Below are 15,309 nucleotides of genomic sequence, written 5' to 3' on the forward strand. Positions count from 1 at the left end.
ATTTCGATGATACTCGTCCTTAAACCATCCGTGAGAGACAGTGAACGTACAGATCACCGAGAGACGTATGGGAATGTATAGAGATCTATAATGTCTTATATGTCTGTCTACTTGATGATATCTACTTGGCTGGATTATCATAAATGCCTCTAACTTCATAATCTGCTAAAACAGCTCTTCTACCATTTCTAACAGCTGAATCCGCTGTCATACGCCATATAGGAATACCGATCTAAAGATTAAACATAGAGGCATAAGCAGGGGTAAGATACGATATATTGTATATCCTTAATTCAAACAACTTACAGAGCTGACTAATAGGTAAAAGCAATCTGCAAAGAAGTTATTTGAGGGAACACCTCCATTTGAACGTAATCTTGCAAAATCAGCAACGATATTATCCGTTATCTGATAATAACCTTTTCGAAGTCCTATATGTAACAGAAGAAGTTGATCAGATCAAGCAACTTTTTATTTCGCAGTACAAAGCACCTTCATTTGACGATTAGGAGATGAAATGGTCAATTAAGTATAAGAAGAAAGCCTACCATTTTCCATAGCTCTTGCACTATACTCAGGTGGGATTGGGGTATCACCTTCTTCAATTTTATGTGTAACAGCTGGTTTATCAGCATTTTCAGCTTCTAATCCTGGACCCTGTATTCCACATGGCATGAAGATATGGATTTTGATATCGTGTAAAAGCATTTCTGACCGAAGTGAATCGGCAAGACCTGATATATAGAACATTAGCATTGGTTGGGTATGTTAAGGTAGATTGAGGGAAGTAAATGTAAAACTGTCATGAAGCCATGAATCAATAACAGAAAGTTTTATACTCACCTCTTAGAGCATATTTTCCGGGCGAGTAATTTGTGTACCCAGCAAAAGTTGTATAACCCAAAAAGGAAGATACAAATGTGATTCTACCTACTCGACGTTGTCGGACCATTAGTTTGACTGCGGCCTATTATAATATGACAGCTTGTTAGTTTGAACGATATTGAGAACAACACACCCAGCCGGGATACGTCCTGCTAGGATCTAACTAGAATATTGGTATCTGAATTCGACGAACTCACTCTAGCGGTATAAGCAGATACCCAGAAAGTTCCGTTGAAGCCCTAAGCATATCAGGATTCGTATCAGTACCGTGTATATGATACAACGCAGGCGATATCATATACAATATTCAAGGGGAATGTCCACTTACATCTTCGAATTCTGCTAAACTACTATCAACCATATATTTCGGTCTTGAGAATCCAGCACATAAATAATAGTAATCTGGAGCTTGTCCATTGAATGGTTCGGTGGATTTGATCAAAGTTTGCTCTGAAGATTTATGATTCGTCAAGTCTGCTGAAATGAACTGTACGATTTGATGAGGTTGAGCCAATGCCTTATAAACAAGAGCTCGATCATCAGTATTAGTATATTATAGAATATTATTGGAGAATACGTTTAATAGCTGATTATAGGCAAGCAGAAAGAATAATCTGCCATCTGTAAGGTACAAGGATAAAGACACTCACCTTCAATTCAGCTTCTACTCGTTTACCCTTTTCAACATCTCTAGCAACTACCGTGACATGTGCACCTTGTTTAACTAAACTTTCAGCTAAAGCTTTACCTAACCCTTGAGTTCCACCCGTTATATAGCAGTGCTGTACGGTTCAAGTAGGTAAGAAAGTATGTCAGCTTACATTTTGGGATCTTATTTTAAAAGCTAAAACGCGCTACAGTCCTTCGCACTGACCTTTCCTTTTGGCTGATAATCACTTTTACTGAATAAACCCATTTGAAGAACAATTATGGAGATCAAGAAGGATAACAGAGAATTGCAGAGAATTTGATGATTTCTATAAGTATCAATTAGTGTTAAATATGCAGTAAACAGAGCCATGATAGCTTTGAGTGTTGAATAAACTGGGAGAGTTAAAAGAAGAATTGATGATTTCATAAATATATATTATCTTTGATATTTATCTTTTTGGGTTGTTGTTATCTCGGTCATCTCGGTCATATGTAGTATGGTGGTCAATAACCGCTGAGCGTGTCCAACACGTGGGAATCACACCGCATATATAAAAATCACTCTTAAAGCTCTCCAAAAAAATGTATGACGATGGAAAGTCGAACTTTTATGACTGAAAATATAATATCACTTATATGTAACGCTACAACAATAATATTTTTGTTCTTTCACATGTCTCATCGTTATAACCTTTACACAAAACCAATACAGAATGTCAGGTAAGTGGTGAATTCATCAGCAACCGACGCCGTGCCGTACTGTACTCGCTGACATGAGAAACATATAATCAATAGATCCATCTTCTAAACTTGATGCTCAAATCAATATCGAGGATGAAGCAGGTCCTTCAACTACCGAATTATTTGATGATGAACCTTCGTTATCATCCAAAATAAAAGCACCAAAAATGAAAAAGGTAAAACCAATTAAAGAACCAAAACCTCCAAAACCTAAACAAGATATAAAGAAGAAACCACAAGCTTTACCTGTAAAACCATTTGATAAACCTGATGAAGAAGAAGAAAAAAATGTTCATGAAGTATATGAAGCTATTGCTGGACATTTCTCACAAACCAGACATAAAGTATGTATCTGTCTTTATAAAGGTAAAACGGTCATACAAGCGTACACATACAGTAATTACTGATATTTTGATTGATTAATTTGGTTGATTTATCTAGCCATGGCCATTTATTCAAAAATTCTTACATTCTTTACCTGCCAATTCAATAGGATTAGATTCTGGAGCAGGTAATGGAAAATATTTACCTTCATCAAGAGAAGCAGGTTTAGAAATGATTGCATTAGATAGAAGTTCAGGTTTATTAGAAATTGCTAAGAACGAAAATGGTGGTGAATGTTTAAGAGGTGATTTATGTTTTCAAGGTTGGAGAAAAGGTGTTTTTGTGAGTTAGCTCGTTTAACAAGTCGTTCTTTGATAATACGATTTGAAAAAACGCAATTATAAAGAGCTGATTCTAAATTATCATATACAAACAGGATTTCGCGATTTCAATAGCTGCTATACATCATTTATCTACACCTGAAAGAAGACGTTTAGCAGTCAAGGTGAGTATATGAATATACATTTACCCTCATACATCTTGTGGTACTGCATGTTGTCTGTCTATTCAATATTTAGCTAAATATTTTTCAATGGCGATATTCTCCATAGTCCTTAATACGCCCATTGAAATTATCCTCCTCACCAACATATTCAAAGTTTATGATATACGTTTGGGCATATGAACAAGGTACTTTATCAAAAAGACGTATGGGTACATTAACGAATTCTTCACCTAATTCAACACCATCGGTTCCAAATACTTCTCATCCTGCTACTTCACCTCCTCCCATAACAGAATCAAATAATCAATCAATACTGAATCAGCAGATGACAGATCCTAATGAAAGTGCGAAAGAAGAAACGAATACAGAAACAGGAGTCAAAGAAATTGAAGAGAAAATACAAGATTTACTTGTTCCTTGGGTATATTCAAAACCACCTCCAGGACCTACATTGAGATCAAAAAATACTCCTATACCTTCAGATTCAAATCCTAATCCCGATTCAACCGAAACAACTCAACAGCAGCAGCAGCAGCAGCAAGAAGAACAACCTGAACCTAAAGTATATCATAGATATTACCACTTATTCATTGAAGGTGAATTGAAAGAATTAGTTAAACAAGCTGCGAAAGAAGATGATTATTTGATTTTACCTGATGGTACGAATGCGGACAACTTGGAAACAACCCTAAAAGAACATCGTGGTGAATCTAGTAATGATAGTAATGGTGAACAGAAGAAATGGTTAAGAGTCAGAGGTGTTGGTTGGGAAGCTGATAATTGGTGGATTGAAGGCGAAGTTGGTCGATTATAGAAATCTCAACAAACGGTATCAAGCATAATTTATAGGTCAAATGGGCACTGTTGAATGTGGGCTATATGTTGTCTGTTGTATAACTAAGGGTAAAACTTGCATGCATCTGGTGAAGGCGGCACAATGAGAGGGTTTATAGCCATTCCATGTGATCTAGACTATATATCGCAAGCAGAGGCATTAATTCCCTATCGAACTTGAGAGTTAACGTAACAATGCAAATTGTACATTCATGCTGTTTCTTTATGCTAATTATTGCCTATGTGAATATGCTATATGTATGGGAGTAATACTTTCACAAACAAAATGTCTGTGAAAGCACGACTTATATTTATCATTCTATTCTATTTCATTGTGTTCACCTAACAAATTGATTTTCTCCTCTTTCATCCAATCTTTCACTAAATCAATACCTTTTGTATCATGTAGAATTTTCATTGACCTAATCATTTGTTTACCGAATGGTCTAATAATCTCATCCCATTCTTTCTGTTTCTGGTCTTGAATTTCTACATCTCTAGTCATATCAATGCTGGATGAAGCATGAGACTGTGATTCTGGTTCTGACAATGTGGTTTGAGGTATTAATAAAGAAGAGGTGGATGGATGAAGACTGTTTATTGAATTGTCTGATTTGGATGTTGTGTTCATTTTTTGCGTTGGTACGATTGAAGAATGGGTGTTCCTTGTAGACGTAATAAGTTTACTGAAGACTTCAAATAGTTTTCTCAATTGTAGCTTATTCAAACCCTTTTCACTAATTTGCTTCTTGACTATCCTAACTTGCCCTGAAGAATCATTATAACCTCTATACTCTCTATCCTTGACATTCCTAAATGAATCGAATTTAACATTATTTGATCTGTCATAAGATGATGATGATGATGATGAGGTGGTAGATCTCAAGTAACAACCAATAATCAAGTTTGCTGTTTTACTATTAGGTTTAAATCCTCTTGTTCTTTCTAGTATTTCTATATATTTGATTAGTTTGTAAAGCTGATTGAGGTTTGTTGACGGTCCAGGCCATTGAGATTTAGGCTGGAAAGATGAGGTAGGATATTGAGATGATGCACAGTTTGTCAAAGTAGACTGTCTAAGTAAAAAATCAATATGCGAGTTATAAAATTCCGTCAAGTTGTCTTGTTTACTAATATTTGGGTTGAAAATGGGTTGAGAGGGCGGTATGTTGGGTGAAGTTGACCAATAACCAACAGGTAATTTGAAATTGTCCTTTACGGACTTATCTTTAGGTTGAGAATATAATCTAAGGTTTCCTTTAACAGAATTACCTTGTTCCAATTCATTATTTATACCTTTCCGGTTATCAGAATCATTGTAGCTATTCTCCCATCCTCGTCTTAACCGCTTAGCTAATTTTCCAGCCCCTTTCTCTTCCAGATGGTTTGCTATACCAAATACTAAGATTTGATCCGTAGCAAATTCAGGAGTTGAGATTACGTGAAATACCGTTAAGCGAAATAGTCTAGCTGAAAGAAGTTTTTGGATTGTAGGTGGGAATGAGGTATACTGTATTGTTGATTTAAGGTCTATCATACGCTGATTGGAAGATTCTTTGTGTGTTGATGCAGGATTGGCGTGTTCAAGTGATGTTGAGATTGATGGTGGATGAGTGACATTCGTCTGAGGGGTTTCTCTGGATTGAAATATTGGTATTTGGCTAAGTTCAGGTGTTGGTGCTAAAACGTGGTCTGGCGGATATGAAGTGTTCTGATCAGGTTCTATTTTTATACGAAACCGTCAGCATGTTCAGAAGAGGTACGCCGTTGGCCTTTGTTCTGATTACAAAAACCTACTGCCATCTGCCTGTAGACCTGAATCTCTGGCTTTACCTTTCTTATCCTCTCTATCTTTATCTTCATGTCTATAAGGAGTATAAGCTTGTAGGGCCTTCTGCAACGCTCTGATACTCGTTTCTGCATAATCTGCAGAGGATCTATCATTCTTTGATGTCATATCCTTATTTTCGAATCCAAGATATTCCCTCGTTCTTTGTTGACTGATTGTTTGTCTTTCCATATTATGCGATCTCGACGGTGGATCATGTCCTTTGACTTGTTGAAGGGATGAGATAGGTCTGCGTGATTCTGCATTTTGCGCATGTTTTCCATCCTTATTATATCTTCTAGTAGTAGAAGAGCTTTGTCTAAATTGACATCTTGCTCTATTGTTACATCGAGTTGGGTTTTGTCGAATGGTCGAAGTGGAGGTAGAGGTAGAGGTCGAAGGTGGACAAGGGGATAAGTAAGGAATGAATATTGACCTAAATACATAGGATCTAATGTTTGATGTACACTGCATCCCATCCCGGGTATATCTTGATTCTATATAAGGTTAATGGGATGAGAAGTTGTTGTTTTTGAGGTATCTCAAATATGATAATATGAAAATATCGGCAAAATAACTGAAATTATAGAGATGTAGTAGGTTAGATATTTAACAGGTCAAACGAATCAAAGTCAAATGCCATGTGTCAAACAGCCTTAAACCGCCACACACATCTAAAACACCGCATAATCCCGCTTTTCACCACGAAATTCCTTGTCAGTGCTCACTATCAACTTGGACTTGCTCACCATGCATACTCGACAACATTTTAACATTTTCTTGATTTTCATCTGTTACTTCTCTTTCGGTTCAACCATACATTTTAGATTAGTCTTTAAACATCCTTCTGACTCATATAGAAGAGTTCAATTGGCAGGCTAGTCATTATCGATCTTTAAATCAAAAACTCTTCCAAAACACAAACAAAGAAGAAATTAGTCAAAATGGGTGCTACTAGAGCCAACAAAGAAATTTACTTTGAAAAATTGAGAGCTCTTATTGAGCAATACCGTGAGTTGTTTTTCTTTCTTTTTTTTTTTTAACCGAGAAGAAAGTCTTAGATAGAATGGAAAAAAAATAGAACAATGCTTGAAAGTTTCGGAAGTAATGAGATAGATATATCGATTTTTACAAGAATGGAGGAGGAATGACAATTGTCATGCATTGTCAATAGAAACAATGAAAGCTGACTTGATCATTCCCAACCCAGCCTCAATCTTCGTTGTCAACATCGACAATGTATCTTCCCAACAATTACATTTGATTAGACAATCTCTTAGAGGACGAGGTGTTGTTTTAATGGGTAAAAACACCATGGTTAGAAGAGCTATCAGAGGTTTATTAGCCGAATTCCCACAATTCGAAAAATTAATGCCATACATCAAAGGAAACATTGGTTTCGTTTTCACTTCTGATGACCTTAAAGAAATTAGAGAAATCATCGTTTCAAATGTAGTTGCTGCTCCAGCTAGAGCAGGTGCTATTGCACCAAACGATGTTTACGTACCAGCTGGTAACACTGGTATGGAACCAGGAAAAACATCTTTCTTCCAAGCTTTAGGTATTCCAACTAAAATTGCTAGAGGTACAATTGAAATTGTTTCAGATGTTCAAGTCGTTGCTGCCGGTACCAAAGTTGGTTCATCAGAAACTGCTTTGTTAAACATGTTAAACATTTCTCCATTCACATACGGTTTAACAGTAGTTCAAGTTTACGATAACGGTGCCGTTTTCGCTTCAGAAATCTTAGATATTGAAGAAAAAACTTTACTCGATGGTTTCCTCTCAGGTATCAAAACCATTGCCGCTATCTCCCTCGCTGCCAACTACCCAACCATCGCTTCAGTCATGCACTCTTTGGTCAACTCTTACAAAAACATCCTCAACGTTTCCCTTGCTACCGATTACGAATTCGAGGGTTCTGCTAAGGTGAGTTTTAGTTTTGATCACAAGTATCTAAGTATTCGCATCATTCTTTCTTTGCTTTCGCTACCCTTTACAACACGATGTAACAAGTTTTTCTCAATCCACTGGAGATTTCCTAGACTTCTTATCTTTTTCTATATATCTGGCTTTACCGCGGATTGAATCAGATTTTTATGTCGACGATGGACTCATATAATATTTTATTATTCTGAACATAATTCTTATCGCCTCATCATTACACTACGGACATTTCAAAGCAAGCTATCTTGAAATTCCCTTGGCTGATAACCTGATATTTAATAATTACAGATCAAGGAATACCTTGCCAACCCTGAAGCTTTCGCTGCTGCTGCCCCAGTTGCCGCTGCCGCTGAATCAGGTTCAGCTGAAGCTGCCCCAGCCGCCGCTAAAGAAGAAGAAAAAGAAGAATCCGATGATGACATGGGTTTCGGTCTTTTCGACTAAGCGAATTCAAGCAATTTTCTGAATTAGAGAATATGTTTTAAGTGGTTGATAGTGGGAAGAGAATCATTGTTCTGTTGACAATTCTCCAAAAGTAGTATATATATTGTAATTTGAATGGAAAAGTGGATTTCTTCATTGAATATTTGCTTTTCTTTCGTAGTATATATATCTTTATTGGAAAACGATGCATCACATTTGACTAAAACAAACAATACTTTGCAACACACTATGGCTTCCGTAAATAGATGATCGCATATGACCCACGTACTACAAAAAACAGATGAATGAGAATATATGCGGTGAGTTGACAGATCACGATCACAGTACAGGTGTATCCTATGGGTAAGTAAGATACTTAATGACCGAAATCTTGATTGATTCATTTCCTATTTCGCGTATCAACTCTAAACCTAACATATTGAATAATTAGCAAATACCGAAAATCTAACCACTCTAAACATTATATGCTTGTTGTCTGTTAGCACGATACATGAATTTACCTTGATAAGCTGGACCACCAATTGCAGCGCTACAGGGAGGGAAATTAAAAGCAATCATAGTCAACACTTCATTAGCGCATATTCGTTTATTATGTTATGTTAAAAGGAAAAAATGGTAAAAAGGGAGAAGAAAGAATAAATGTATATATATATGTACCTTAAAAAAGCAGTTATAGCTCCAATTAAACCTAACCATAAAGAAGCACCATAAGTTGCTCTTATGCCATTATCTTTAAATTTCTGTCTTGCTAATACGAATAGTATCAGAGCGAAAATTTCTGATAATATAGCGAATAATGAACCTAGTAGCTATACGGAAAATAAAGGCAAGTCAATACCTGTATCAGTTAGTAGAGTATCAAACAAAGAGACAAAGGAAAATGGATTTTTTCTCTTTTTACAAAGTGAAAGTACTTTGAGGTGTTCATATCGGTACAGCCAAGTGGGCTTAACTAGATTGAACTTGTAAATAAAAAGGTGTACTTACAGCTGTTGTCCTAAAGTAGATGGGATTCCACATGAATTTCCCAACTTTTAATAAACTTAAAATTAATGTTATCCAAGCTGACAACATGAGAATACCAGCTATAGCAGAAATCGAAATTTGGGATTCAAGATCCCAATTCAGTAAAGTATAATACTTTAAATCAGCTTCTTCTTTATAATCCGTATGATATATATACTGAGGGACAATTGACTTTGAGTTGACTTACCAAAAGGAAACATGATTAAAGGTTCAGTTAACCATTCTATAATTTCTCCATTATTGCCTTCTGAATAATCATATCCAACTTTTGGTCCAATGCATCCATCAAAAGTACTGCAATAACCGAAATTACCAAATTTGATTTGATCATTTGATTCTGGTAATGTTAAATAATAAATTGATTTTATATATGGTGTTGAAAATGATGTTAAGATTCTAATTTAGTTTTTTTTTTTGGAAAGTGAAGGAATGATGTATTTTATTAGCTATAATAACTAAAGTCGATATGAATGATTCAATATTGTGGGAAAATTGAGATCTAGTCGAAGTGTGTCCCAAAGACAATCATCATCATAACAACTTACAGACATATCCAACTGATCAAGCTCAATATTAGACCTAATAGAATATGCCCTTCCAAACAATCTCTAGCTCTGAACATTCTGCTTTGTCACTTGCTTCAGTGTTCAGTGTATCTTCTGGTAATTTAGTAATAGGTCTCCTTCGTTGGAAGTTATCAAGATCCAGGTAATCTGGGAGATTTCCTCGTTTAGTTGGTCGATATCATGGACGAGAAGCATCATGACATATTCGAAATCATACAAAAGGATAATCAGAATTTCACGTTTCAACTATACATCTCCTCTTTTTAGATCCGATATGCACGGATATTAACAAAGGTTGAATGACCATTTTTGTGTGTACAATGTTGAGTGATCACAATGTTCTCGTTGATAGTCCGAGAAGTAAAGTATATACATGTGAAAAGACAGTTCCGAATACAAAGTCTAACATAAACAACTAAAATAACATTAAGAATCCGAATGATAGATGGAAGGCAGAGACGGAATCGGCAGAGACGGAATCGGCAGAGACGGAATCGGCAGATAGATGAATCGAGTTAACGCAAAGATCGCCTACTTATTCCCCTTTTCTTTCTTCAGCAATCTCTCGCAATTCATCCTCTAAACCCATAGCTGTACCAGGGTCTTCCATATCTTCATTTGTTCTTTCTAATAGAGGTTTGATCAATCTAGTAAAGTATGGATGTTCTTTAGGTAATGGATTGGCAGCTTGGACTTGAGCGAAATATGACTCGTACACTGATCCGTCCCATCTACCTAAAGGTGAATTGATAATGTGATCCGACAATGCGAATGAATCAATGAGGGGGACTGTGGTAGACGAACATTAGTCAAGAACTAAAATATCCCGCCATTCATGAACTCACTAGCAACAGCTCTTGCCTCTGCACATAATGCATCAACTGACGCTTGGACCTTATCCATTTGTTGAGCGTTGTAATAACCGTCTGATGTGGTGGATATTTGTCAGCCTGTGACCACGAGGAAGGAAGGTGGGGGCGGCATAAAGGGTGGAGAGGGTTACAATGAATCATAAACTCACATTTGAGGAAATAACCCTGTTGTTCTTCAATCTGCCAGAGACCATATAACTTAGCTATCATCCTCAAAGTCTTGCTTTCTTCATTATCTTGCATTTCCTCAACAGCTTCTTTGAACAGTCTGAAGATATATCCAGTTGTATGTATCTTGGCAGCAATAAATCTGGATTGAGAACATGTCTCCATAGCTTCGTCTTTAGATTTTCCAGATTTGAGCAAGGCAACATATTCTTCAGCCGCTTTCTTGATGACGTTGTAGGCTACACAATTCCAGGCTCTTTGTATATCGGCAAGGGAGAGAGATGAATCTGATTTGGCTGATATAAGTGATGAATCGTTGAGATACGCTACACCAGGAGCAAGCTTTTTGCCCTTGACAGCACCTACAGATTCCACAGATCAGCTCAACATACCCCTTCACATTCAACAGCAATGTCCTACTGACCTCCCCAGGCTCCCACAAGGGATCTACCAGCTTGCAGTGACAAAATGGTGTTATCACCTTCCCATGTACTAATGGTGTTGTAAGCTATAGACAATGGATATGTGCCATTGACTGACTTACCATTGTACAGCAAAGTCCGCATACATGAGGGGGAAATTTGAGTACCTAAAAATACGGTCAGCGAAACCAGCTATAATGTATGATAAAAGTATACACACGCTGAATAACCATGACCTCCACATGACTGTCGACATTTGTCGATTGTATCCAAACAAGCCCAAGTGGAGAAAGCCTGAAATCATGGTCAGCTTGTTTCTATGCGCAACGAGAAACTCACCTTCAATCCGGCAGAAGTTGCGTGTGTTTCTTTCAGTTTGTCAAGAATGTCGTTTAGGTTTGGCTACAACGAAGTTAGCCAACCGGACTTGTCAACGAAATAATGTATACTTACGTCAGAAGGCTCCATGGCATCCAAAGTTTGGGTCATATCTTCATACATAGCTGTCAGCCGTAAACCGGTGAAACCGATGGCGATCGCTTGAGCGACAAGAGGCTAATTAAGAGAACTAATCAGCTTCCGGCGAACGGATCATAGTTTGAGGGCCAACTTACCATCAATCTCCGTTGATGAATTGGGTAATCTAATATCTGAGTTTCTAGTTGGTTCTTACCCGAAGCAAATTGTCTTCGAACGGCAGCATACCTTACAGCTACGGTGAGAGCCTGTGATAAAATTAGCGAGATGTTGTCGTTGAATTCTGGGAACAGGCAGCTGCTCACCTTTTTAGCTGAGTTTGAGGAATCAGTGACCATTGATGTCCTTCCACCGAGCAAGGCACCATATGCCAGTTGCGCGAGGGGCTGGTCTGCTTGTCAGCTTGACTTTTGCATGTGTACGAACAGTGCTTACAGGATCGGTGACAACACCATCTCTGGAAACTTGAGTATGCTTCATCAACATATGCGCTCTTGGTACTCTAACATAAGTGAACTGAATGTAACCGTTATCTACGCCGTACGAGCCTTGTCAGCTAATTCACCAAAATAATAAAGGAGACATAGCTTACCGATACCATCTCTTCCCATTTTCTTACCAATATCACCGATATTGACACCAGGCATCAAAGTGAAAGTCCTGCAATTTCATATGTCAGCTGATAGTACAGTACAGACATAAGAGGATAGCTTACTTGGTATCTCTTAACTGAGTAACAAAAGTCTTGACACCATGCTTCTTTCCATCGATGATCATTTGAGCGAAAACAGCAGCATGAGTAGCTGTACTTGCGGCACCACCTATCCACCATTTGGTCGCTCCTAAGTGAGGTGTGTGGATGATGAATTCATCTGAACCTCGATCAAACGTTGCTGTAGTTTCTAATCCTGCTACATTTGATCCATGTGCTAATTCAGTCATTGCGAAACAACCAATTACACCATTAAGACCTAAGACTCCTTTATCAATCCAATAACCTATTAAGAATGGTTCGAATCTCAGCTTAATTCATATATTCGAGCAAAAGATTGAACCATATACTGATGCGGGCGTAGATTATGTAGTAGCCATTATGATCATTAGAACTCACTCAATTGATTAGGTGTTGCACCACTTCTCAATGCACCCAGGAATAAGCCATAAGCTACACCAAATCTAGTCCAGAAGGAAGGGTCGGCTATACCAATTAACTAAAGCAAGGTGCCATGAATCAGCTCTCGCATATCAAATAGTTCAACAGCGGAAATATCTATCGAAATCAGACAATACACTTACCTGCATTCTCAATTGAAAAGTTTCTATAGACTCATTAGTAACGAAATAGACCATCGAAGCGAATTTCTCCATTGTCCGTTCTCTCAATTCATCTTTCGATAAATCATGTATGTCAGATAACTTGAATGCGGGATGTCTCGCGATCTATCATGTATCTGTCAGTCCTGACAAAGTCGGTAATCGAAAAGCATCGGCAAAGATTTGATTATTCAACTTACTTCAGCCATGAATTTCTCTTTCAGTATCAATGCTCTCTCAGATCCATGCATTGCTACTGACATCTTCCGTACGTTAAAAGAAGGATTCGCTCGTTCCTACAAGAGCGTTTATCAGTCAATAATCTGACTACTGAATCGATCGTCATTATAGCTGATGTGAACATACCATAGCCAATGTCTCCATCTAAAGCGCGTTATCATCCAATTGATCGTTAGCCACTCCCCCTTCTCATTCTAGCAGTTTATAGTATTGGACTCACTGTTGTAGGTTTTGGTCTTGGGAATGCCATGATGTCTGTCTACCTTAATCTATAAGTATGTATCTTGTGAGTTATGTCAAAATGAAAGATGAAATAGAAAGTGAGATGTGATTTTATGATGGTTGTCAAGCTGCATTGGGATATATTTCATCGTGTTATATGTTATGCTGCTCTCTCTTATTTCACCGGTACAAACAATATGTTGAATAACCGGTTAGTTATTATTATAGTTTGATTCCGTTGAATAGCATTAACATTTCAGTAATAAGTGGCGAGTTCGATTCCGTAAAATCCGGATCAAAGATGCGACATGCACTACTTGCGTAGAGTAAAAGTAACATCGTATCATATTATTCGTACAATCAAGCTACAATACATGAAAAGGAATGAACCTAATCAAGAATTATCATCAAAGGTCTTTCTTTCCCAATTTGATATTCCCATCAAGCTTGTGATCTTCCGTATGTAAAGGCAAATTAGGGATGTTCGTTGAAATCAAATGCTTGTGTAGATCTTGAAAAACTATCATCCACAGTTTATACCATAGTAAGAAAAGCTACCATCGTGAGGAGCATAGTTGATGATTATTTTCATAGCTACATCGAGTTTGATCCATCTGTTTTATGTGCAGCTTCAAGGTTAGCGTTATGAGTCAAATGATAATCGGTTCTTTGGCATATGTGGACCTGTGTCTAGCACTAATCATTGGCATGTTCAATATACATCAGCAAACTAGCAACAATGGATAATCCTTGGTTGTAATCAGACTCCGAGACCACTCGTACCATATTGACGCCAATCTGATCTATGATTCAAACCAATTGGCCATGATTTCCAAAGTTCATCTTCGGTCAAAGCTCTAGGAGTGATTCCAGCGGTAGAGGTAGATTCCATGGCCGGTTTACAATGAGACAGTGTAAAGTTTATCTCCGCAGAAAGAAGTTGGATGAACGAGTATACAAGGTTACTCGATATATATAGCATTCAGTATATGGTTGTTAGAATCGATTGATTACTTGAAGTGATGTTTAAGAAGTAAATACAGTACAGTACTTACCCCAAAAGGCGTGTTTGAACCTCGTGTTCTGGCTGTTTGACTCCTTACCATCAAAAACAGAAGCAATTGTACAGTATGCAATTGACATACTCGCTGAGTGCACACAGTATGATCGTCAAGGAACCATAATTGGGTGTTCGTAAATTGCGTAACCTCGAAAACAATGATGCATTTCTCTCCATGATTGTCAAATCAGATACTGTCCGTACTGTACTTCCCCTCACTCTAGTTACTCTGGAGTATCATCACCGGATCACCACATTCCAATCCGAACAATGGGCTATCCTGCCAAATACCGAAACTCAATATACCTGGGGACATCGGTGCTGGTGGTGCTACTATACGATGTATCGGTTTAATAAACTGCATCAGTACCATATCCATCATGTGACTGATTAAACTTTACTCTTGCATCTTTCACAAAAACTTCTTTGAGAGCATTGGCTGTTTCTTCAGCTTCTGCCACATAAAATCTAGTCGTATCTTTTCGAGCTAAATCTGTCCAAGTTTTCCATGCTTGAGATTTTCGAATTGCAGGCTCATTACCGAATAAACCTTTTGAGCTAGCTGAACTTTCAAGGAGCCGAGTTGTACAATCATTAAGATTTGAATTATAACTGATTAACCATTTTTCATTGAATTTTGGTATGTTCAAGGTTGAATCGCCATTTGAACTTAGATCAATTGTCAATCGGACATGATTCGTATCCTCATGAAAGAATCTAGTCGAAGCTTGAACTGACATGTCGGGATGTGTAGTGTTATTAAATATTTGTGTGGTTATGAAG

The 15,309-nt window shown here is 37.5% G+C and overlaps 7 protein-coding genes across 7 annotated transcripts; 2 read left to right on the forward strand and 5 right to left on the reverse strand.

The window, feature by feature from the left end:
• Positions 1-121: 121 nt before the first annotated feature.
• On the reverse strand, positions 122-1,801 carry L201_005267 (uncharacterized protein; the record flags this gene model as incomplete). Its single annotated transcript, XM_066221000.1, has 8 exons — positions 122-232; positions 307-431; positions 549-734; positions 844-967; positions 1,083-1,124; positions 1,214-1,402; positions 1,536-1,667; positions 1,760-1,801. 8 exons carry the CDS (start codon positions 1,799-1,801, stop codon positions 122-124), a joined length of 951 nt encoding a protein of 316 aa, XP_066077097.1.
• A 448-nt stretch (positions 1,802-2,249) lies between these two features.
• On the forward strand, positions 2,250-3,920 carry L201_005268 (uncharacterized protein; the record flags this gene model as incomplete). Its single annotated transcript, XM_066221001.1, has 5 exons — positions 2,250-2,256; positions 2,332-2,621; positions 2,719-2,943; positions 3,038-3,106; positions 3,213-3,920. 5 exons carry the CDS (start codon positions 2,250-2,252, stop codon positions 3,918-3,920), a joined length of 1,299 nt encoding a protein of 432 aa, XP_066077098.1.
• A 339-nt stretch (positions 3,921-4,259) lies between these two features.
• Positions 4,260-6,242, reverse strand: L201_005269 (uncharacterized protein; the record flags this gene model as incomplete). The annotated part of the gene is made up of 2 exons (XM_066221002.1): positions 4,260-5,662; positions 5,738-6,242. 2 exons carry the CDS (start codon positions 6,240-6,242, stop codon positions 4,260-4,262), a joined length of 1,908 nt encoding a protein of 635 aa, XP_066077099.1.
• A 470-nt stretch (positions 6,243-6,712) lies between these two features.
• On the forward strand, positions 6,713-8,159 carry L201_005270 (uncharacterized protein; the record flags this gene model as incomplete). The annotated part of the gene is made up of 3 exons (XM_066221003.1): positions 6,713-6,779; positions 6,979-7,697; positions 8,004-8,159. The coding sequence occupies 3 exons, from the start codon at positions 6,713-6,715 to the stop codon at positions 8,157-8,159; spliced, it is 942 nt and encodes a 313-aa protein (XP_066077100.1).
• Positions 8,160-8,612: 453 nt separating this feature from the next.
• Positions 8,613-9,807, reverse strand: L201_005271 (uncharacterized protein; the record flags this gene model as incomplete). Its single annotated transcript, XM_066221004.1, has 5 exons — positions 8,613-8,688; positions 8,817-8,968; positions 9,147-9,244; positions 9,373-9,581; positions 9,731-9,807. 5 exons carry the CDS (start codon positions 9,805-9,807, stop codon positions 8,613-8,615), a joined length of 612 nt encoding a protein of 203 aa, XP_066077101.1.
• Positions 9,808-10,286: 479 nt separating this feature from the next.
• L201_005272 (uncharacterized protein) lies at positions 10,287-13,494 on the reverse strand (the record flags this gene model as incomplete). Its single annotated transcript, XM_066221005.1, has 18 exons — positions 10,287-10,540; positions 10,597-10,677; positions 10,773-11,153; positions 11,216-11,283; positions 11,336-11,380; positions 11,434-11,507; positions 11,553-11,615; positions 11,667-11,768; positions 11,828-11,938; positions 11,996-12,076; positions 12,126-12,223; positions 12,283-12,350; positions 12,406-12,688; positions 12,802-12,901; positions 12,987-13,130; positions 13,205-13,300; positions 13,371-13,388; positions 13,465-13,494. 18 exons carry the CDS (start codon positions 13,492-13,494, stop codon positions 10,287-10,289), a joined length of 2,097 nt encoding a protein of 698 aa, XP_066077102.1.
• A 1,382-nt stretch (positions 13,495-14,876) lies between these two features.
• Positions 14,877-15,266, reverse strand: L201_005273 (uncharacterized protein; the record flags this gene model as incomplete). The annotated part of the gene is made up of 1 exon (XM_066221006.1): positions 14,877-15,266. One exon carries the CDS (start codon positions 15,264-15,266, stop codon positions 14,877-14,879), a length of 390 nt encoding a protein of 129 aa, XP_066077103.1.
• Positions 15,267-15,309: the final 43 nt, after the last annotated feature.

The sequence above is a fragment of the Kwoniella dendrophila genome, chromosome 7 (genome assembly GCF_036810415.1).
Source record: "Kwoniella dendrophila CBS 6074 chromosome 7, complete sequence".
NCBI classification, from domain to species: domain Eukaryota; kingdom Fungi; phylum Basidiomycota; class Tremellomycetes; order Tremellales; family Cryptococcaceae; genus Kwoniella; species Kwoniella dendrophila.